The sequence below is a fragment of the Rhinopithecus roxellana genome, chromosome 4 (assembly GCF_007565055.1).
Source record: "Rhinopithecus roxellana isolate Shanxi Qingling chromosome 4, ASM756505v1, whole genome shotgun sequence".
Classification (NCBI taxonomy): Eukaryota; Metazoa; Chordata; class Mammalia; order Primates; family Cercopithecidae; genus Rhinopithecus; species Rhinopithecus roxellana.
Genome location: NC_044552.1, coordinates 17,354,612 through 17,375,552, shown reverse-complemented (window position 1 = coordinate 17,375,552; position 20,941 = coordinate 17,354,612). Strand labels below are relative to the sequence as shown.

The 20,941-nt window shown below is 49.6% G+C and overlaps 1 protein-coding gene across 4 annotated transcripts; it reads right to left on the bottom strand.

Annotated features, from left to right (window-relative positions):
- Nucleotides 1–1,100: 1,100 nt before the first annotated feature.
- Nucleotides 1,101–20,458, bottom strand: IRF4 (interferon regulatory factor 4). 4 transcript variants are annotated; one of them, XM_030929002.1, is made up of 9 exons: nucleotides 20,407–20,458; nucleotides 18,914–19,184; nucleotides 17,315–17,501; nucleotides 16,397–16,482; nucleotides 15,596–15,740; nucleotides 13,584–13,691; nucleotides 10,848–11,201; nucleotides 7,469–7,581; nucleotides 1,101–5,137 (listed from the first exon to the last, which is right to left on the bottom strand). In XM_030929002.1, exons 2-9 carry the CDS (start codon nucleotides 19,127–19,129, stop codon nucleotides 4,994–4,996), a joined length of 1,353 nt encoding a protein of 450 aa, XP_030784862.1. In that variant the 5' UTR covers nucleotides 19,130–19,184; nucleotides 20,407–20,458; the 3' UTR covers nucleotides 1,101–4,993. The 4 variants fall into 4 exon arrangements, with proteins under 4 accessions (XP_030784862.1, XP_030784864.1, XP_030784863.1 ...); XM_030929004.1 differs by having other exon boundaries at nucleotides 15,596–15,737; XM_030929003.1 differs by having other exon boundaries at nucleotides 20,337–20,421.
- Nucleotides 20,459–20,941: the final 483 nt, after the last annotated feature.

Genomic DNA, 20,941 nt, shown 5'->3' with positions numbered 1-20,941 from the left:
GTGCTCTGCTTAAGCCTGTTTTCCTGAGGTTGGGCCAGTAAATCCTTCCTTCCTGGGAACAGCACTTGCCAGAGAAGGCAGCAGTGGAATCTGGAAACAGATTTTACTACCTTCTCTCATTTTGTCCCCTTTTAAAACTCTGGAGCTGCTGTCTCCTTTGTGTTGTCATTATGCTAAGACTTATTGATCTTTGTTAAAATACCATTTAGGCAAGACCCTTACGCCACTGCCTTGAGAGAGATACTTTTGAACTGCGATCTCTTCCACACAATAAGTACAGCACACACCACCTGCTGATTTTTCTGTTAATCTGACTTCTGTTTTCAGGAAGGTGTCTCAACGGAACTTATGAGGGTTTAGAAATTATATTTCCTCTCCTTTAGTTACCATTTAGCAAAATCAAAATTATGCTAATCTCCTATTCCAGGGGGGTTCTGGATCCAAATTACAAAGTTTTGTGACAGCTCCATGTAACCTTCAGCTGCAAGGATTTTAGCACCAGTAGCTGCAGCCTGGTTCTTTGAGTTTTTCCGCTGGACTGGAAGATAGTAGGTGCATAGGAGCTGAGCCATGTAATCAGTAGAAGCGATGAAGCTGAGAAAGGAGACTCCCTTGCCTGGCTGCTCAGAGAGAGGAAGAGTTTGGAGCTGAGGTCAACAGCAGATGTACAGATCCCCAGGGGTTCCATCTAAATCCTGTTCTCTGTATCCAGTTTTCCATTCGGCTTTCACATTTCGAATGTTAGTTAACATATATCCCTTCTTTTTAGCAATGACCAAAATCAGAGGAGCTTCGAATATAAACAAAAGAAAACATTAAAAACAACTTCCTTGAAAGCCCTACACCTTTTAAAGTACAGGTAAAGGAAGAGGAGGCAGATGCCAACGGGAGAGCAGGACGATCACTCTTCACAGACACTCCTTTGTGCGAGAGGAGCCGCCCGGCACTGGGGCAGTGTTTATCTCTTCTACAAGGTGAACACGTGGAGGTCTGATTGCAGGGACACATACAGCTGCCTCTCCGAAGGAACGTAACCGCAGGAGAAAGTGCTTTAACAGCTATCAGGATGCGTGTTTAATAACACACACACATTCCATAACAAATTTTTAGAAGTTTTTATTTATCAAAAAACATAAAGTTATCAAACATATCAATTTGCTTTGCAGAGCAATTTACATAAAAATTCACGACGTATACCAACGGCAGCATAGCACTGACTACCTCAGTTTGTGATACATCCCTTGCTATAGATCTCAGCAACACACAGAGCCAGTAGGGGAAATTCAAGCTTTCAGCTGGGGGTCTCTGAGGTCCCACCTGCCAGCAGTTCATTTAGCAGAAAGTGGGGCACAGGGGGTGCTGAAGAGGGGGACGCAGACCCCATTGCCTGTTAAGTCCCATTTATCTCAGAGTTTGAAACAACATGGGAATTTCCACTGGAGGAGGGTTGGCCTGCTGGCCTGGCCCTTCGCTCACATCCCCTCTACTTCAGCTACATTTCTTAGGCATGTTCCTTAAAGCTGTGAAAATCAATACAAGAAAAACTGACCGTTACTTCATTAATGTAACAGGCTATAAGGATCTCAAGGAGATCCACCTACATTGAGGATCTGTCTCAAAAACGGTGCATGTAAAACATTACCTGCAAACTGGTGTGTAAGGTCTGGCAGCCTTCTTGCACCATCCAGACAGATGCAGATGGCCACGGAAGACTTGGGGAGATATGCAGTACAAATAAAGACCTTAACCAATCCCAGCGCTTTCAGAAAAACTTTCACCGGTGGGGAGTGGGGGCATGTGACTGGAGAGCAATGAAAGGAACTTTACACTGGATCTGAATTGTTACTAAAAAAGTAACTGACACGCACACACAAAGTGGCCTTCCTGGTGAAGCATCCACAAAGCCAAGAGGCGCAAGCACCCAAGACGCCCAGAGTCGCTCCACCCCTGGGGCTTGCTGCAGTTATGCCCTCACCCAAAGACCATCTTTTTCAAACACAAACACCTACCTGCCCTTGGTGGTAATGACACTGTAAGGGCTGCTCATTCCACGGTAGGATTTTACATGTTTTCTCACCGTGGCGTAGTCTCTTTTTAGCTCATACCCAATAGTCTAGCTGGGTTTTCCGCAGGGCAACTAACTGTCCTGTTTTTGCTCAGGACGGAGGGGCTTCCAAGGTTCTAACTGAGCGGCTTCCAAGGCTTCAGTTGTAAATGAGTCAGCGGCTTCCAAGGCTTCAGTTGTAAATGAGTCAGTCACTTGGTTCTCTACAGTGTTCCAGGAGATATTAATGACTGCTTGAGGTTCTCCTAAATATACAAAATCTCAGAGTTGATGAAGAACAAGACATCAACCAAGAAATGCACCTGGGAGACACGTACATTTTTTCCATGTGACCCAATGCTCTTTAACGTAACAAGGTCCCCAAACTCTTCAACAGCTTTGTCCACTGAGTACAAACTGAATTCTAGTTTGCCAATTCCACTTTATCAAGACAAGGAATGAGGAAGCTGTTCCTTTTCAGAGTCCTGAGACAAGTGCTGGGATTCCCAACCCTGAGTATTTCACAGCTAGTTTATTCCCTAGGTCATACCCTGGACCACTCAAAACTTAAAAAAGTCAACATACACATAGATGTGAAGATAAGAAAGGAGGTAGTGGCCCCAGTCAACAAGGATTTTCCAGAAAATTCAGTTCCACTGTTAAAGCAGCACAATATTTAAAAACACAAAGAAGAAGAAGTCACAAAGCAACTGAAATGGGGCATCCGCTTGGAGAATTAAGACAGAATGCCCTTTAGACCGACTTCCAAGACAGCTTCTTTTAAGTGCTGTGTGGGGTTATTCTTCAGCGAAGAGGGTCACAGGTAAGGGCCCCGTGAAACAGTGGTTCTTAATATCATCTTTACCTTCCCTTAGGATAATATACCCCAAAACACTTTGCATCTATAAGATGCATACATCACTGCAGTTCACGAAACACAGTGTGCTCCCGATAAGTATCCGTGTTGCATGGCTAATGAAATGTCAAACCCTACTGGGTACAAGGCAGTGGAGCTCCACAGCAAGGCCTCTGCGCAGAACGAGGTAAATCTTCACTGTTAGCTACGAAGAGCACTGCATGAAAGTGTGTGCAAGATGATCCCATGAGGTTTTCTTTTTAAGTTTATGTATATTTACAGAAAAGTGGAATGTGTTGGAAGAGGAAACACCCCTTCTTGTAGACCCTTTGAGAGAGGAGAATTTGAGCTGGGAATAAAGGAGATGCTTTTTATTTTTTGCTCTTCTCTACTGTTTGTCTTTTCTGTAGTTAATACATATGACTTTAATATTAGAAATTTTTTAAACATTAAAAAATGATGTTTCAGTGCTCACTGCTCACTAAGCTTGATAAAGGCTGAACTGTGTCATGTATGGATACAGCAGGCGCCTATTATGTGCTTGTTGAATCCATTTAAAATACCGATTAGAAAAGCAGGAGCACACGTCTGAGAGCTACGCAGTCTGCGGATCCTGGGAGTGACAGGAAATATCCTGCAGTACGAGGAACACCCTGGGGAAGATGCCCCTGTCTACACCGTTGTACTTTCTCAAAACCACAAAAATGTTTTCCTTTTTTCAGGTTGACTTAAGCAAGTGAAGGTCTTTGGGATTCTATAAATAGATGCATTTGTAAAAAGCCAAGTAATTTTAAGACCCTGTCAAACTATAATTGGCGTGAGGAAGCACAGAACAGACGAAAGAAGCAGAAACAGCCCACTGGGTGTGCAGTTCCGCCGCCAGCTCCATCCTGCTTCCAGGGGCGGCTCCTGGCAGTGCTCTCCAGCCTGCGCGTCCAGGCTCCTCCTCCTTTAGTGTCACCGTGGCTGATCAGTGCATAGCCAAACAGACAGAGGAGAGTGGCACAGAGGAGGGGAACAGACAGGTTAGTACTTGGACAGAAGGGCAACAGTTCAGGTAGTAAGATATATGCTCCTTAATTTCTTCTTCTTTATGAGAAGAATTTTAGCATTTCTAGAGAATGAGAGACAAAAAGACACAGAAACAAGAAAACTTAACCATTACTTAGACATGACTAGATGGTAAGACAGACAAAAACGTTCCAACCAAGAGGAGCTCTCTTGTTTTTTGGCACAAGAAATTAGTAAGTTTACTAACTGAATTCCAGGGGAGGCCAAGGAGAGAAGCCAGTGGGAAGGAGGGCGGGGCCGAGGGGCCCACACCAGCAAACCGCTGGCAGGTGGGGAAGGGGCCGCCCCCAGGCTACAGGCACAACTTCAGTCAAAGATTCCATTTCCTTCACTCCTCAAGTGTCTTCCACAAGAATGGCAGCTCCTACATACATTAATACATTCTTGTTACATGCGAGGCGCCTTCCGTTTACTTCCCTGAGAAATGGTACAGACATGCCCACAAGCAGTCATCACTCCAGTCAGTGTCAATACTGAAAGGCAAGTTTTCTCAGTCTTCCAGCAAGACCTGGTCTACAACAGATTAAAGAGCGCATTTCAGTAAATGTAAACACATCACTTGGTCAATTTTCACAGTGATCATCAATGATGGCAGTTTACAGAGCGCAAGAAGTGCAAAGCCACCTTCCTTTCGGAGTAAGCTCATCTGCCAATCAGATGTCACTGATTTTCCACACTTGTCTGGCGGCAATTCTCCGCAACTGCTGCACTGAAATCTTCACTTCTGAGTTCCTCAAAACAGCAAGAGGGCAGTCAATTGGATGCTTTCACTAAAGTTAAATATTTACAACGAAAATCATTTGTATTGGGTGGGCGCAGTGGTTCACACTTTAATCCCAGCTACCAGGGAGGCTGAGGCAGGAGAGTCTCTTGAACCTGGGAGGGGGAGGTCGCAGTGAGCTGAGATCGTGTCACTGCACTCCAGCCTGGGAGACAGAGCAAGACCCTGTATCAAAAAAATAAAATAAAAAATAAAAATAGAAAAAAAAAAGGAAAAAGAAAACCACTCATCTTGACATTTTTCATTCTTGAATGGAGGAATGGCGGATAGATCTGTGGTAATCTTCCGGATTGCTGATGTGCTCCGGTAAATCGTAGCCCCTCAGGAAATGTCCACTGTTTTGCTGAGCGAAATAATACAGTTGTCTGGCGAGCAGAGGTTCTACCTTTGATAAGAGATTTTAAAAAAGACATTACTGAGATATCCCGCAACTGGCTCACTATTAAACAGCGCTCATATTCTAAGGAGACAGTAACGTAAAGCCCAAAGTTATGTCCTAGAACACATCAAAACATTTCATACTTGGAGCCATCTAAAGAAGCAATTTTTTTGTTAGTCCTTCCATAGATCAACATGTAAAAAAACAGCCAAAGCGACTTAATTCTGGGTTAAAGATGTTACTTTCAAATCAGCTGCCACTTAAAATGTACATTTAACTAAAGCTGAATCAAATCAAGTAAAGTGATTAAATTAAAAGGAAGTCTGAGGTAATCTGCAGGGTAATTTAGGCCAATGATTTTGTTTTTCCACAACTGCAGTTTGAAAGAAGCAAGGAGCCCATCCTGAATGATTTGATTTCCAGGTCATCGGTACAGTTCTAAACCAGAGGTAAAAGAAATAAAAAGTAAAGTTAAACAACAACAAAACTACTCTTGTGGAAAAAGAGAAGTTAACTGGCCTCAAATTTATCCCGTCTGGTTATTAGCATGCATCACGCTCACCAAAAAACAAAAACAACTTAACGATCAGCTTTTCCTATATTTACATCATCTAAGGCAAGCTGAATGCTCTCCATCAATCATGATATTAAAGTCTATATTTTATATATAGCGACTTAAGCAAAACTTCTGAGTACCTGAAATGAATTAAATTAATAACTTTTAAAAGTGGAACTCATAGGTGTACATGTGCGTTTATTCATTTTACGGACCACACAGCCTCGTCTTCAGGATGACGGGATCATCTGGGGATCCATCTTTCCCTGACTTAGAGGACGGCAACTTCATCCAAGCCACCCTTAAAATTGGACTGATGTATAGCTGAGCTGATCATCAATTTCTTTTGTTTTCTTTTTTTTTTTTTTTCGAGACGGAGTCTCACTCTCTCGCCCAGGCTGGAGTGCAGTGGTGCGATCTCGGCTCACTGCAAGCTCCGACTCCCGGGTTCAAGTGATTCTCTTGCTTCAGCCTCCTGAGTAGCTGGGATTACAGGTGCGCACCACCACACCCGGCTAATTTTTGTATTTTTAGTAGAGGGGGTTTCATCATGTTGGTCAGGCTGGTCCCAAATTTCTGACCACGTGATCCGCCCACCTCAGCCTCCCAAAGCGCTGGGCTGAGATTACAGGTGTGAGCCACTGCACCTGGCCCATCATCAACTTCTTAAATGCTGCTTATCAATGCCAAGTTTATTTAGTCATTTAGCAATTCCTGTTGTTAACAACATATCAGTTATGATTTCAACAATCATAGCAATTGTTAAGTCAATCACTGGAGAGAACTCATGAGAAATCCTCAGTCTATGGGATTATATATTGGTTGGTGGGTTGGTCTTTGTTTTTAGAACCAAGAAGGGGGGTTGTATGTTCGAGATTAAACCATGTTTCATTTCAGTTCTCAATGAGAAACAGCATCAGAGCTACAATATGATGGGAATTTTGATGTTAGGGGTGTAAGTTTTACCTGGTATTGCTCACCATGCAAGCCCATTAATGAAGCTTGCAGGTACGTAGCAATGTGAAGTTTTCAAATTCAAAAGTCTTAAGGGTTCAAGATCCTGTTTTCCACGGCAAATTAATGCTTCATGTCACCTATAGAAACCTTTCCTCATAAAAAAGAAAACTAACCCTAACCCTAACCCTAACCCTAACCCTTTAGCATTACTTGCCACAGTTGAACCCATCTTGAACTATCCCAGAGAACATTACGAGGGTCTGATTTACTTGAATTCCTTGAAAGATTCAGCCTCTTTCAAATATCATATGCCCAATAATTGAATAATTTCTAAAGTTCCAGAAATAAAAGAGGTGCTAGGGCACCCATGCAGACCTACAAAATGCCTCCAGGGAATGGGCAGTTTCCCACCTGGGAAAAGCTTTTCCTCTGAATGAAGATCCGCTAGCTAGACAGCATTCTTAAAGCCGTCTTAGCATGGAGAATGTTAAAGGGCAGCTTTTACCATCAATCTTTCTCAATCCCTATAAAATGGAAATATGACAACTTTCCTGAAAAATAAAAAAGATGGGGAGAGAGGCACCCTCCATGGAGGCTGTCCTCCCCGGGTCTTTGACGAGCAGGTCTCAAGTCTGGGAGGAGCACGTGGGTCCTCAGACGGTGCTGCTTGCTGGACCATGCTTCCTCCCTCATGAGTTCAAGGCTTACGCTTACTTTTCCAGGTCATTTGACATTCACTTTTCATTTGGGACTTTTCTAAATGAAACGCTGCCCTTTACAAAGAACAGGAAGCCACTGTGGGGTGAGCGCAACTGAGGACTCACGTGAGCTGTGATGAGCTTCCTTTGCCTCTGAGGGTCTGGAAACTCCTCTCCGAAGCATAGAGTCACCTGGAATCTCGGCAGGGAGCGGCCGTGGTGAGCAAACGCTTGCAACTCTGCAGAGGCCCACAAGAAAAAGACCACGTTCAGAAACCCTCGTCACCAAACACACCAGGTTAAACAGGAAGCAGGAGCTTACTGTGACTCTGAATCGTCTACTTCCCTGAGCAGGGCTCTTGATGTGAACATCTCAGATAGAAAACAGCATGCGTGCTTTCTCCCCAGGGCCCTCGGTCTCCCTCCATGCTTCAGAAGGAACTAGTCGACAGCTAAAGCACACTGCTTTGCAGCACTGGGCCCACAAAGACTCAAAAGGTAGTAGACCGCAGTGAAGTTGGGAGATAAAGGATGAGAAACGTAGTCACGCAATGGCAAAAGACTGATTTATGCCATGGACAAGTTTTCATTTAAAAAATCAGAAAGTTTTGACATCCTGGGATCATTTGAAAACCTCATCCCATCCCTACAGAGCCCACACAATCCAGTGTCTGTGCTACTGCAGATATCCACGTAACTCAGGCACCACAGAAAACACGTAACACAATCCAGTGTCTGTGCTACTGCAGATATCCACGTAACTCAGGCACCACAGAAAACACGTAACACCAACGTGGTGACTAGCACCAGCCCTCGGCAGCTGAGTCCTGCTGTCCCTGGGCCTGAACTGCGTGACTCTGAGTAGACTCGTGCCTATCTCCAGGGACAGACCAGTAACCTGACCTGAGAAGGGGAGTGGGGCAGCCCCCCTGGCCTCCCGCTTGTGGATACGCACAAATACCTCCTGAAGCCACCACACCTACCCAAAAGATAGGAAAGGGACTGGAACACTGTTGGAAGGACAAATGCCCATCCCCTGACTTTAGCCCATGCCCCCTCCCCTGTACACAAGACAAATCTTCTGCCTGTACCTACAATAAAATGTCAAGCCCGCAAAGGAAACCAGTTGACACAGGAGCTGCTAAAGCTAATGCAGAACAGATGTGTCCCTATCAGACTCACACCCTGGGGCCGTGCCCCGGGGCTGTCCCCAGTGCTGTGCAGACCTGAAAGGGGAGATATCAGAGATCTCCACTGTTCTCTTCAACTGAACAGAAATTTCTAGCTAACTTACAGGACTGCTTGACTTCCTGCTTTTTTTTTTTTTTTTTTCCAGAATTCAAATCAAACCCAAATGACTTAGTCAGAATGTGTAAAACACATACACACTGCCATGATCTGAGACTACACCTACACAGGCTAATCAGAATAGCGAGTTGGCACAATTCTCTGAAAAAGTCTGCCTCCAACCCTAGATAACATGAGAGCGTTTGGTGGGAATCCTTAATTCTGCAGACGCTGGTCGGCACGGCTGCAGTTTTTACGTTCACAGCATCCTCCTTGAACCTCAGTGAACACGTTGAGGTGAGAGGCTGCAGTGGGCAGAGCACAGCCCTTGGTCACAGAGGAAGGAATGAAAGCCAAGACCAGCTCTCGCTCACAGATTAATAGTAAGTTCTAGGCTTGCAAGTCCACAGCCCCAGGACACTCACAGGCATCCACCCCCGCCTGTGCCTTCTCTCACGCAGCGTACCTGTGACTCAGAGTGCACCTTCCAGCTTAGTCACCATGGGGGCTCCACCTTCCTAAAAACGCCCGGCAAGAGGCACTCGGAGAAGACAGTGCCCGTTCCTTGTGACACCTTCATCAGAAAGCCCTCACCGTGTGGTATCTTCCGAAACCACTGGCACCAAGGTCCAGAGTCTTCAGAAATCCAGGCCCACTGGGCCTTAGCCTTCCTGGCCCATGTGAGCTCTTCCAGACCCCAAGGCAGACACGGGAGAGGCTGATGGGGGGTCTCCCCAGTCGCCCTTCAATTTCCTTGGTTTCCCCATGAACACCACGCCCAACCCCAAGAAGGATGGGACCTCCCTGGTCGGGGACTGGGGATGGTTCTGCCCTTAGAATGAGAGGTGTCCAGCCCAAGGTGACTTCCTCACCTCGGGGAACCTGCACAGTTCTCCCTCTTCCTATTGTCAGCCTCTGTGTGAAGCTTAGTTATCTTTTTTTTTTTTTTTTTGGCAGTGAGGGTTGGGGGCCAGAATGGAGTCTTGCTCTGTCCTGCGAACTGGAGCACAGGGGTGCGATCTCAGCTCACTGCAACCTCCGCCTCCCCGGTTCAAGCAATTCTTGTGCCTCAGCCTCCTGAGTAGCTGGGACTACAGGCGCCACCACCACGCCTGGCTCATTTTTGTATCTTTAGTAGAGACGAGGTTTTGCCATGTTGGCCAGACTGGTCTCGAACTCCTGGCCTCAACTGACCTGCCCACCTCAGCCTCCCAAAAGTGCTGGGATTACAGGCATGGGCCACCACACCCGGCCTGAAGCTTAGTTATCTAGGGACACATTTGCTTTGGGCACCAAAAGAAAATCTGGATGAGCTTACACACACGTGGGCCACTGACACCCAAAAGCACGAGCACGTGTCTGCAGTGCCAGAGCACAGAGGTGGGTCCTGTTTTTATTTTAAATAAGTGGAATGAACAAGCACATTCAAGAAAAGGGGAGGCACATGAAAAACCAAAGACACAGGAGTTTCTGAAGCGGCTCGGGAAGGAGCAGCGCTGGGAAAAGGCAGAGGAAGAGTTGGCGGTGGGGTGGCAGGCAGAGCAGCTCCCTCCCTCACGTGAGGCTCCCTCCACCTGGACAGCCACAGGAAGCCTGGGAGGAAGCCCAGTGTGACAGGGCCAGGGGCTTCGCAGAAGCCAGCCAGAGCTTCACTGAATGGTCATGAAATCCAAGGGAGAAAAACAAAACTCACTGGTTCTAAAAACTATGCTTAGAAACATTCATATCACAGAGCCCACTCATAGCACTGTCCTGTAACTTCTCCTGTGCAAAACCAGTACAGTGCGCTCCACCCTCCGTCTCACTCGTGGGGCGGCATCTGCATGAGGGTGACTCCTCTCACAACCAAGAATGTTAACAATATGCTTCTAACCTTTATGATTTTTCTGGGAACCTGAAAAGAGCCGTCACATCAGCAGACGTGTTTGTTGAGATCACAGTGCAATAAAACGGAACTGTGTTAACAGGTGACTGTTGAAAACCAGAATTGCAAGAGTACAGCCTGAGCCACGGTCCACCTGGACCATCTGATCTGGACTCTCTGCCCTCAACAAAGCCAGACAGAAGATCTCTACTGGGTCAAGCCCCAAGCCCGGTGGGCGCTGGAGTCAACAGGAGGAAGACCTCAGCCTGGGGTGAGAGGGACCCTGTTGTTTCTGACCCCTGTGGCAGACGGGCCATCACCACCTCCATTCTAACAGATAATGAAGTGCCTCACCTGACAAAAACTGCTGTGTGTCAAAGAGCTTGCAGGTCTGGTCTCTCTCCAGTTTGTTGGGCCGGTCGCTGCACAGCGCCAGGGGCCCGTCCCAGTAGATCCGGCTCTGGCAGAGTCTTTTTGCATAGAGCCCGTCGGGGGCCATCCAGAGGACCACGCCCCTCTCCAGGTGGCCCAGCAGCTTCTCAATGTTTTTCCTCTGGCCGTTGTCCTCTGGGTAGGGGAACAGGACCTGGTCCAGGTTGCTGGCGTCGTAGGAATGTCCATGGGAGATTCGGCAGCCCTCGGGGCTGGACGTGGTCAGCTCCTTCACGAGGATTTCCCGGTAGTACAGGCAGATGTGCAGCCGGCAGTCTGCAAACACAAGGCTCCGGAGTCAGTGCTAGGGGCCGAGGACACCAGCTCGAGGCCATCGGCTCCACAGAGCCAAGCACCTGTGGCGGGACTCTACTGTCCCGCAGGCTCCGTGGAGGAACAAAAGGTTGTGGCGTCCAGGAGGCCTGGGAGACGTCGCATACCCTGTTTCCCCCGAGATCCACAGGCAGCACGAACTCGGTCAACACTTAGAGAAGTCCCGTGGAAATAAACCCATTTAATTTGTCTAAACCAGCATATTTCAAACGTGTGTGGCCACAGACTCTTTTTTTAAGGGACGAGTGTGTCTTTCATTAATTTTCTGGAAAAGTAAGTTGAATTCATATTATAGATCATCACCACTAAGAGCTTACTAAGTCTTATTTGTGAATGATGATGATGATAGTGGTGATGACATTTAAGTCATGTGTCAGTGAATGAAAATTCATCTTTAAGCGAATCAGTTTTTACTTTGGTAAAAAACGAACCCTAAGTTTAATTTCTACTAGCAAAAAATATGACAGTGTTTCAGAAAGAAGCAAGTCTGTCCACAAACCTGAAAGGTCCTCAAAATAATAATATGACATCATTTAGGTAAAAGCAAGTGTGTGTGTGTGTGTATACATATATATAAATTATATATATAATTAGGTGCTTATTTATGTCTATAGAGTTTATATATAAACATACACACACATATACACATTAAAGGGTAGGTACTAAGGCCTTAATGGTGATTTCTGGGTGGCGGAATGTGACGTTTTTATTTTCCATTTTTGTTTTTCTGATTTTTAAATTAGTTTTCCACACTGGATATGTGGTGTTTTTATCACAAAATTAATTCTTGTGAAAAGAAAGAAATTAATGAGAAAAATGCTCTAAAAGTTCATGTAAAGTCTGCTGACTGGGTTTTGTGTTTAAGTTTGAAAAGAACTCTAAAACTCTCTGAAACTTTAAACAAGATGATCCATTTACAAATGTTTTGCTGATTTCAGAAACCTCTTTGAAACATCGCCCATGAGTTGAAAGAACCAAGCTAGGTTTGCATAAGCTCCTCAGCCAGACTGCAGGGGAGTGGCACAGACAGGGGGCAGTTGCCACTGGTAACCATATGAGACCCCACAATCAATGGGAATCACAGTTCTCTAACAAATGTGCTCATGGCTGATAATCTGTATTATGCATACCAAAAAAAAAAAAGAAACCCACGAAACTCTTATTCCTCAATAGTAGGTTTTGAGACTTAACCCACATCACTGTCTCAATTCTCTGCTTTGACGCACTGAGAACGAGTCAGACAGTGCGCCCCAAAGAGAGTGGGTGTTGGCCATTTGAGGTGATTCTCGGGGCAGGTTTCATTTCATTTAATGTCATCAGAAATCACGAGGTTGCAGAGATATAAATAGCTGTTTATTTCCTACTCTTCAGGCACCCACACAAGTCTTAGGTGTTCAAGAAAAGGGTTTGAAAGTTTCTAAAAACAAACACAAGCCTTCCTGCTCAGAAGTAACTCCTCCCAAAGGGCATCCTCGGTACTCATGAGCATCTCAGAAAAAAAGGTGCAAGCCTCATTCAGAATTAGAAGGAGTGGCCAGGTAAAACTCCAGCCCCCGTGAGCAGCCGTAGTGCCACAACTCTCGTCTCCCTGAAATCTTCAGAATTTAGTTAGTATTTTTCATCAATGATTTTTAAAGATGCCAAAGGGCAAGATGAGAATTCCAAACCTTAAAAACAATCCAAAATATTATCTAAAAAATGAGTAGACATATAGCACATATGCTTGGCAAGTCTGAGGGTGCCTTCTTTATAATAGTTTTTTTTCTTTTTTCTTTTTTTAGAAATAAAACTTTAAAAATCAGGTTGAATCCATATTTGTTTGCAAGCTATATTAAAGACCAAAATGTGTATTACTTTTAGGCATATCAATGTTATCGAGGGACCAGAACTAATGTCCCCAGGGAGCAGAGGAGGAGGACTTATTTGTGGCTCAACCTGGAAGGATGATCAGCCTCTCAAATTGAGAAGCCCTTCCACACTTCCACATGGAGAATGCTGGCTGAAGAGGGGCTCTTGGTAAAGGAAACTGGAGTGTTTGCACATTCCTGGAAATTCGGAGAGGTGCCAGTGAAGATGCCAGAATGACTCCATTCAAGCCAGTGGCTGAAACTGTCAGCAGAACCACAAGCAATGATGCTGGGTTTTTCCAGTGGTGCTCCTAATTCACTCTGGTCACCTCATGCACAGGACGTGTCCACATCTACTCCAGACCTCAGGGGGAGCAAAGCAAGTGTCTAAAGTCCCATCAAATCTGCCCAAAGATGACAGAGCTGGCAGCAGAGGCTGGCCTCCTGCGGTGCCTCCGGAACCAAACCCTGCACTCACCTGAGAGCGCCAAGGCTTCAGCAGACCTTATGCTTGGCTCTGTGGGGATGCCGGGAGCCTGGGACTCAGGTGGGGCACAAGCATAAAAGGTTCCTGTCACCTGGCAACCTGCATTTGCAAATAAAAATCAGATGATGTCTAGGCAGAGAGTCCGACGCACTGCAGGGCTTCCTGGGGTGTGTGTGTGAAGCCTGGGAAGGAAGAGGCTGGCGCCCAGTCACCTTCCCACCCACTCCCAGCACCAGTGACTAGCAGGGCATATTCTTGTGAGGCAAAGACGAGCCGGAGGCCAACTGGAAAACCAAAGCTGAGGGAAAAACGAGACAGTGCGCAGCTTTGAAAGGAAACTTGGAGTGCTCTCTCTGTAACTGACCCACAGGGAAACTGAGGCTCAGAGACAGATGACATGATTTGTCCTTGTTCGCAAAGCGGGTTCACAACAGAGCTGAGAGTTCAGGTCCACTTGAGTTTGTGCCAAAGAGCCCAATTAAAAAAGTAACAAATGGTTTAGTCCATGTTTATTTTGCTTGTCTCTTGTGGGTTGGGAGAAGACTGAACCATGTTCCTGAAGACAATGTTGTATGAAACACGAATGGAGGAAGAACGTGGCACAGAACACCTGATTGTGCTGCCGCTTCATTTACTGTTACCGATGCTTCAAGACAGGTCTCTACCTATTCCACCATCACTTTACACAATTCTAGGCCTCGCCTCTTTCCCATGGTCACTAACTCCATAGAGCCAGAGCACTGAACACAAGTCTGAAATTCAGGAACTAGTTTTTTTTTTTTTTTTTTTTTTTTTTGAGACGGAGTCTCGCTCTGCCGCCCAGGCTGGAGTGCAGTGGCCGGATCTCAGCTCACTGCAAGCTCCGCCTCCTGGGTTTAGGCCATTCTCCTGCCTCAGCCTCCCGAGTAGCTGGGACTACAGGCGCCCGCCACGTCGCCCGGCTAGTTTTTTGTATTTTTTTTTTTTAGTAGAGACGGGGTTTCACCGTGTTAGCCAGGATGGTCTCGATCTCCTGACCTTGTGATTAGCCCGTCTCGGCCTCCCAAAGTGCTGGGATTACAGGCTTGAGCCACCGCGCCCGGCCTCAGGAACTAGTTTTATGTCAGCCGATTCCTCCACTACCATATTGGAAACCAGCCCTTGCTACAAATCCCTCTTGAAAAGCCAATCCCACTGAATTCTGGGCTTTTTTGTGAACGTGCCACTCAATACAAACATTAAACAGCGGTACAGCTCTTCACTACCTGCAGCCAAGGATAACCTGAACGTGACTGGGGGAAAAAAGGCCAAATCGCAAAGGAGCAAACATTCCTAAAACATCCAAAGGGTTCAATGTGTTGACCCATCTCAGGACTTCTATTTAAGTAACTAACTCAAAAGTCCTGAAAGCCTGCGTTACAGCGTTGCGAGATTCTCCCTGCACCTAGCTAATGAGTGCTTCTACGGATGGAGCTTATTTTGATATCTGGGGAACTCCTGAGGGCAGGGGACCACATCTAATCCAGAATCAGAAGTCTCTCTGGGACTCACTGGTAGGTAGACACCTGTAGAGACTTTTCATGTGTCTGCCCATGGTATTTTTCCATTCCTTTTTTAGTATCACCTCTAATACCAACAATAGCAACAACGAACACACCACTATTCGAGAGAAATATACCAGCTCAGTAATCTCCCAGCATCCCTACTTATTATCTACGAGCTTCCATGATCTCTTCTATATATAAAAAGTGGGGGACTGTTTTCCACTGCCTGGAGTGATCTCCGTGGCATTTAAATAAGATCCCATGAAGGGCAGTGCCTAGCATGGATCCTGACAGTAAACTTGGCTGTGGGATGGCACCATCCCACAGGACTGAGAAAACCCTCCTCTCCCCTGAGCGGCACACGCAGCCTCCAAGAAGGGGAAAGAGCTTTGGTGCTGCCCAGGACAGACCAGGATTCACCGTGGCCCATGGCCAAATTAGCAGTTAGTTCTTCTGTTTCCTGCCCTGTAACTTCCTTACCATTTTCACAAGCTGGGCCTTGCCAGTGGTGGCCGCGAGGTCCGAACGTTACGGGACATTGGTACGGGATTTCCGGGTGCGGCTGATCTGGGACATAGTCCCTCCAGCTTCGGTCAAGGGGTGGCATCACGTAGTTGTGAACCTGCTAAAGGAGCACAGGAGAGGCTGAGAGAAGCAGCACTGGCATTGAGACGGCGGGTAGGGGGGTGCTCTTATAGCCTCCAGACTCCTAAGGGAATCCCTTATTAGGCTGACAGCCGAAGAATTTTATCATCCAAAAAGACTGGAGTGAATCGTTCATCACACTAGGTGGAGACACCCACGGATCATAAAGGACAATGGAGACACTTGTGCTGTTTTATGTAAAGCTTCGTCATATGGCTAAACCTGGCACCAAAATACCACAGGGGAATTTGCCTTCTTTTACCCACCAAAGTGGATGAAACAAAGCTGTCATTCACATCAAGAAAGCCTAAAGAGATCAGCTGCCCTGTGGTTTCACATGATAAGACACTACTTCCAAAACCTTCCACTTCCACAAAAGATCTGTTTCCCAGAAGACCTGAGGAGCATATTCCAGCAGGCGGACATGCCCAACCCTCCCCTACTTAAGACCCACACCAATGGCAGCACCGTGTGGAAAGAGAGACATTCGTTCGGTGACCTGGGGTTTTTCTGGGCTGTTGGACCAGCGACAGCAAATGGCAAGTTCTGCTGTCTGGGCTGCTGTAGTTCTCTGGCCATGTGGGCAGCTGGCCTGCACAGCCTCGCCCTCAGGGAGCCCAGTGCCCTCCACCATACCTGGGCTGGGAGCGAGGGGTAAGGCGTTGTCATGGTGTAGGGGTGGCTCATGGACATCTGCGGGTCCTCCATGAGCTGCTTGGCTCCTACATGTTTGGGGAAAAGGGAAATGGCACAATGTAAAAACAGGAACTGACCTAACTAAATGTCAAATCTTGTAAAAATACCTGAGCATTTAATTCTTAGAATGCATAACACGGTGTTGACAAATAAGGTATTTTTCAGCAACTCCCTTGGGAAGTTATTTGTTCATGCTATTAAACTGATTTTTTTCTACAAGGTCTGAGTTGTACAGGACAGGTAGAGAAATACAGGACAGATGGCATGCGAATGTGCCTTGTGACATGAAGGACCTCGCCAGCCAGATGTTTCCCAAGTGAGGTCACCTGAAGGATCTGTTTGAGATGCAGATTCCTGGGCTCTCTTCCAGACACACTGGTCAGAATCTTGAAAAGAGGGGTCCAGGAATCTGACTTTTAATAAGCACCTCAGCTGACCATGTCACACTTTAAAAGTTGACCATTTTATTACCATGAATGGTAATGAGATATTCCTCTCATTACCCCTCTTCTGCAAAATAGTTACTCACTAAAGACTATTAGATAAGTAAATTTTAACAAGTTATCTGGGTTTCTTTTTTTGAAAGAGTAACTGGAAAACACATATTCAATGCACACACCCCCCCCATACACGTTGAGGCATACAGTGTGATTAATTCCCCTATGCTAAACACCACAGGAACTTCAGCTTGTGACCCACATAACCCAGGCAGAGAGGCTGGGCTTCACTGTGAGGCAGAAGGCAGGCAGGCAATACAAAAGGAAGGCTAGAAAGTGATGCTCAGAATGAAGTGAAGTTAAGGTGCCTCAAGGATCTGGCTGCCTCTGTTCTGTGACCCAAATTCCGGAAAGCCCCTACCTTTTTTGGCTCCCTCAGGAACAATCCTGTACACTTTGTACGGGTCCGAGATGTCCAGCTGGCTCCGCTCGACCAGTTCCTCAAAGTCATTGCTCTTGTTCAGAGCGCATCGTAAACGAGTCTTCCAGGTAGGAGGGTCTGGCTTGTCGATGCCTTCTCGGAACTTTCCTTTAAATAGTGCCCAAGCCTGGTGGGAAAGAATGAAGAGAATGCAAAGTCAAAATACAGGTCTGGTTTATTAGTTTTCTTTTTGGAGACAGAGTCCTGCTGTGTCACCCAGGCTAGAGTACAGTGGCATGATGACAGCCCACTGCAGCATCCTGAGTTCTAGGGATCCTCCTATCTCAGCCTCTAGAATAGCTGGGCCCTGGGCCTACAGGTGTTCACCACCACACCTGGCTAATTTTTTTTTATTATTTTCTGCAGAGACAGGGTCTTACTGTGTTGCATAGGCATCCTTCCACCTCATCTTCCCAAAGTGCTGGGATGACAGGTGTGAGCCACCATGCTAAACCCAAAGGACAGCTCTTTTGTAAGGAATCTTGAAATTGTATTTCTAAAGGAAAGAACGGTACGTGGGTCCTTCAGATTCACACCGTTGCTCAAAATGCAAACTGAAAGACCCAACTATCCTCTAGGAAAATGATTTTCCATCTTGGACCCTATCACTGCCAAGCTGAAGACACATTTTCTGGGTATTTAGAAAAGGTAGAGTGAGATGCGGAGGCTCCTTGAGGGGTCTCTACCCACCCAGTGTCTGAGGTGAGCTTGCCTAGGGCTGAGGACAGCTGTGGCGTGAGCTGCGGCCCACAGGAGACATCTGGATGGCCGCACAGCTGAGGCACTCTGAGAGCAAATTCAGACCAAATTCCCGGAGGAAGTCCCCTTCCCCTGCTCTGCCCACAGGTGGGGGCTGGGCCCAGACGCACAGTTCTCTGGGTAAACTGCCTTAGGGGAAAACAGTCCTAACAGGGACACAGGTGTGTGCACTCGCGCAAAGGGCAAGGGAGACAGATCTAGCCAGAGGCCCTGAGTTCCAGAGCGATGGGGGGAGGTCTCCAGAGACTTGGAAACAGAGAGACAGAGACACACACAGAGAGAAAGACAGGAGAGAGAAGAGAGGCTGACCTCAGAAAACATATGCAGAGAGAGAGACTCAGAGAGAAAAGCAGCGAAAGAGAAACAGAGACAGACGCGGTGAGAGAAACGAGCACAGGCGCGGACGCACCGCGAGAGACGGAGACCCACGGATGGAGGAGGCAGACAGGAATCCGGGGAAGCGTGGGAGGCTTGCGTGGAAACGGGAACACACAGACCAACAACCAAAACCCCTCGAGTCTTGGACTGCCCTTCCCCAGGCCCCGCCTCCGGGGGTTCCCCTGCAGGCTCCCCGCGCTCAGGACTGGCGCCCGGCTCCCGCCCCCTAAGAGCCGAGGCCTCCTCTCCTCCTCCTGTGGCTCTGGCGATGCCACCCGGTGCTGCCGCTGCCCGCCAGTCCGCCCCGCGCGGTGCCCTGGGCTCGCCGCGGAGTGGGCGCCGGGACCGGGCTCTACCTCTGGGCCCTCCCCCGCGCCCCCGCCGGCTCCCCAGGCCGGAGACCTTGAAGAGCGCGGCGTCCTCCTCGCGGTTGTAGTCCTGCTTGCCCGCGTGCTTCCAGGGGATGCGGAAGATGCTCTTCTCCTCGTTCTCCCACACCAGCCCGGGGTACTTGCCGCTGTCGATCTGGTCGATCAGCCACTGGCGGAGCTTCCCGTTGCCGCAGCTCACCGCGCTCATGCCGAACTCTCCGCCTCGGCCGCTGCCCTCCAGGTTCATGCCCCGCGTGCCGTCCGCGCCCGCGCCCGGGGTGCTCCGCCCGCTCTGCTCTGCGCTGCAGGGAGGAGAGCTGCCCTTCAGCCACCAGGCGCAGCGCGCCGGGACCCGCCCGACCCTGTGTCGGTGACCCGGAGGCCCTGGAGTCTCTGAGGCTGCGAAGCGCGCGCGTGCCGCGTCAGGGTCGTCGAGGCCCCCGGAAGGAGGCACCTTCGCGGCTGGCCCGGGCGCATCCCCTGGGCGGGCACAGCCGTCCGCCTTCCGAGCTCGGCCCCCGCGAAGGCCCCTGCCCGCGGCTCCACCTGTGCACTCTTGGAACGCACCCGCGGCCCAAAGGCTCCCGACACACGTTGCTGGTTTTGCACACTCTGCCCTCCAGCCGCCCCCTCCGGGCCCTCCGTCCGCACTCACTGGTAGCTCTGGCTTCTCTTCGCTCACTCCCAAACCGTTTCTCGCCCCTTCCCCGCGACTCTGTCACTTTCCACGCCCCTGGACCTCGCCTGCGGCCGGGCGTTCCAGGGGCGCAGCACCGGGTTCCTCCACCCTCCGCTTTCTCAGCTCGCATCCCCACCCTTCGCCCCGAATAGGACCCCTATCCCTGCCCAGCTAGCGAGGATCGAGTGGGCTCTGCAAACAACTAGTGGCGGTGACGCGGGGGCTGCAGCCCAGTGGTGGGGGATTCCGCGCGCAGAGCGTCCGCGCGACCCCGGAGCAGGCCCGGGAGAGCGGAGGCGGGGAGCGCGCGGGAGAGGGCGACGCCAGCCGCGGAGCCGGGGAGGCAGGGACCGCGCCAGGCCGGCTGGGCCACCGCACGCCGCGCTCGAGAGACCCAAATGCACTGGCGGGCGAGCGCCGCGCTGGAGGCCGCGGTGAGTTTGGGCCCCTCAGGGACGAAGAGCAGGGTAAGGAGCTACGGACCGGGGTCCACAGGGTCGGCGCTGTTTCTCGCGGGCAATGGTGACGTCTTGTGTGGGTGCCTTGGACGGCCCCGCCTCAGCCACTCCTGGGCCCCGACAGTCCCGTTAGCTCATCCCGTCCGGCTCGTGGCGACCCCGGCGCGGGAGCGAGGAGAGCAGACGGGACTCGGGCCGCGCCCCTGGAGGGGCGCCCCCGGCTCTGCGCGGATGGGGTGGGAGTCGGAGCTCCAGGACCCGGCGCGCTCCCTTCCCGCCCCGAAGCCGGGTACCCGGCGCTGCCCTGGAGATCGAACCTCCGGCTGGCGCTCGCGATCCTCCGTGGTATCGGCCTCACACCCCTCCTCCGGCCGACTCCAGCCTTACCTCGCCCTGGACTCGGAGCTGAGGGCAGCGGTGGGTCGCGAGCCCGAGCGGTGGAACTGAGAGCGCGAGGTGGGAAAGAGGAACTTTATAGATAAACTCTCCGGGGCGGGGCCTGGGGCGGGGCGGGGCCGCGGGTTGGAGCCGGGAGCCGGGCTGCGCAGCCGAGAGCGGGGCCGGGCGGGCGAGCCCCGGGGCCCGCGGGAAGCGTGGGGTTCCCGCGCCCTGGCGACCCCCCGCGCCGCGCGCGCGCCGCCTCGGCTTCGGGGACTGTCCCTCGGGCCGTTTCCCGCGAAGGGCGAGGTGCGACATGCGAATCTCGCCTTTGCGCCGGGACCTCCGGAGGCCGGTCAGTCACCGACGGCAGCTAAACTGCGGCGACGTGCGGGGCGGGAGACTGGGGCGTGCAGCGGCGGGAGGCCGGTGCGAGGGGGACTTGGCTTTGCAGAGTGCGGAACCGAAGACGGAGGAACGGCCCAGATGGAGCTGGAGTGGAGGCTGCGGGAGAGCCTGGCAAGGCCGGCACCGAGAACCCTGC

Bases quoted from the DNA above. Each gene is read 5' to 3' on its own strand.
- IRF4 (XM_030929002.1), bottom strand. From the start codon at position 19,129: ATGAACCTGGAGGGCAGCGGCCGAGGCGGAGAGTTCGGCATGAGCGCG. The intron at 16,483-17,314 runs GTAGGGGCTTTC...CCAAACATGTAG, and splicing joins TCCTGAGGGAGCCAAAAAAG to GAGCCAAGCAGCTCATGGAG. The intron at 7,582-10,847 runs GTGAGGCACTTC...GGGCCTCTGCAG, and splicing joins CACACAGCAGTTTTTGTCAG to AGTTGCAAGCGTTTGCTCAC.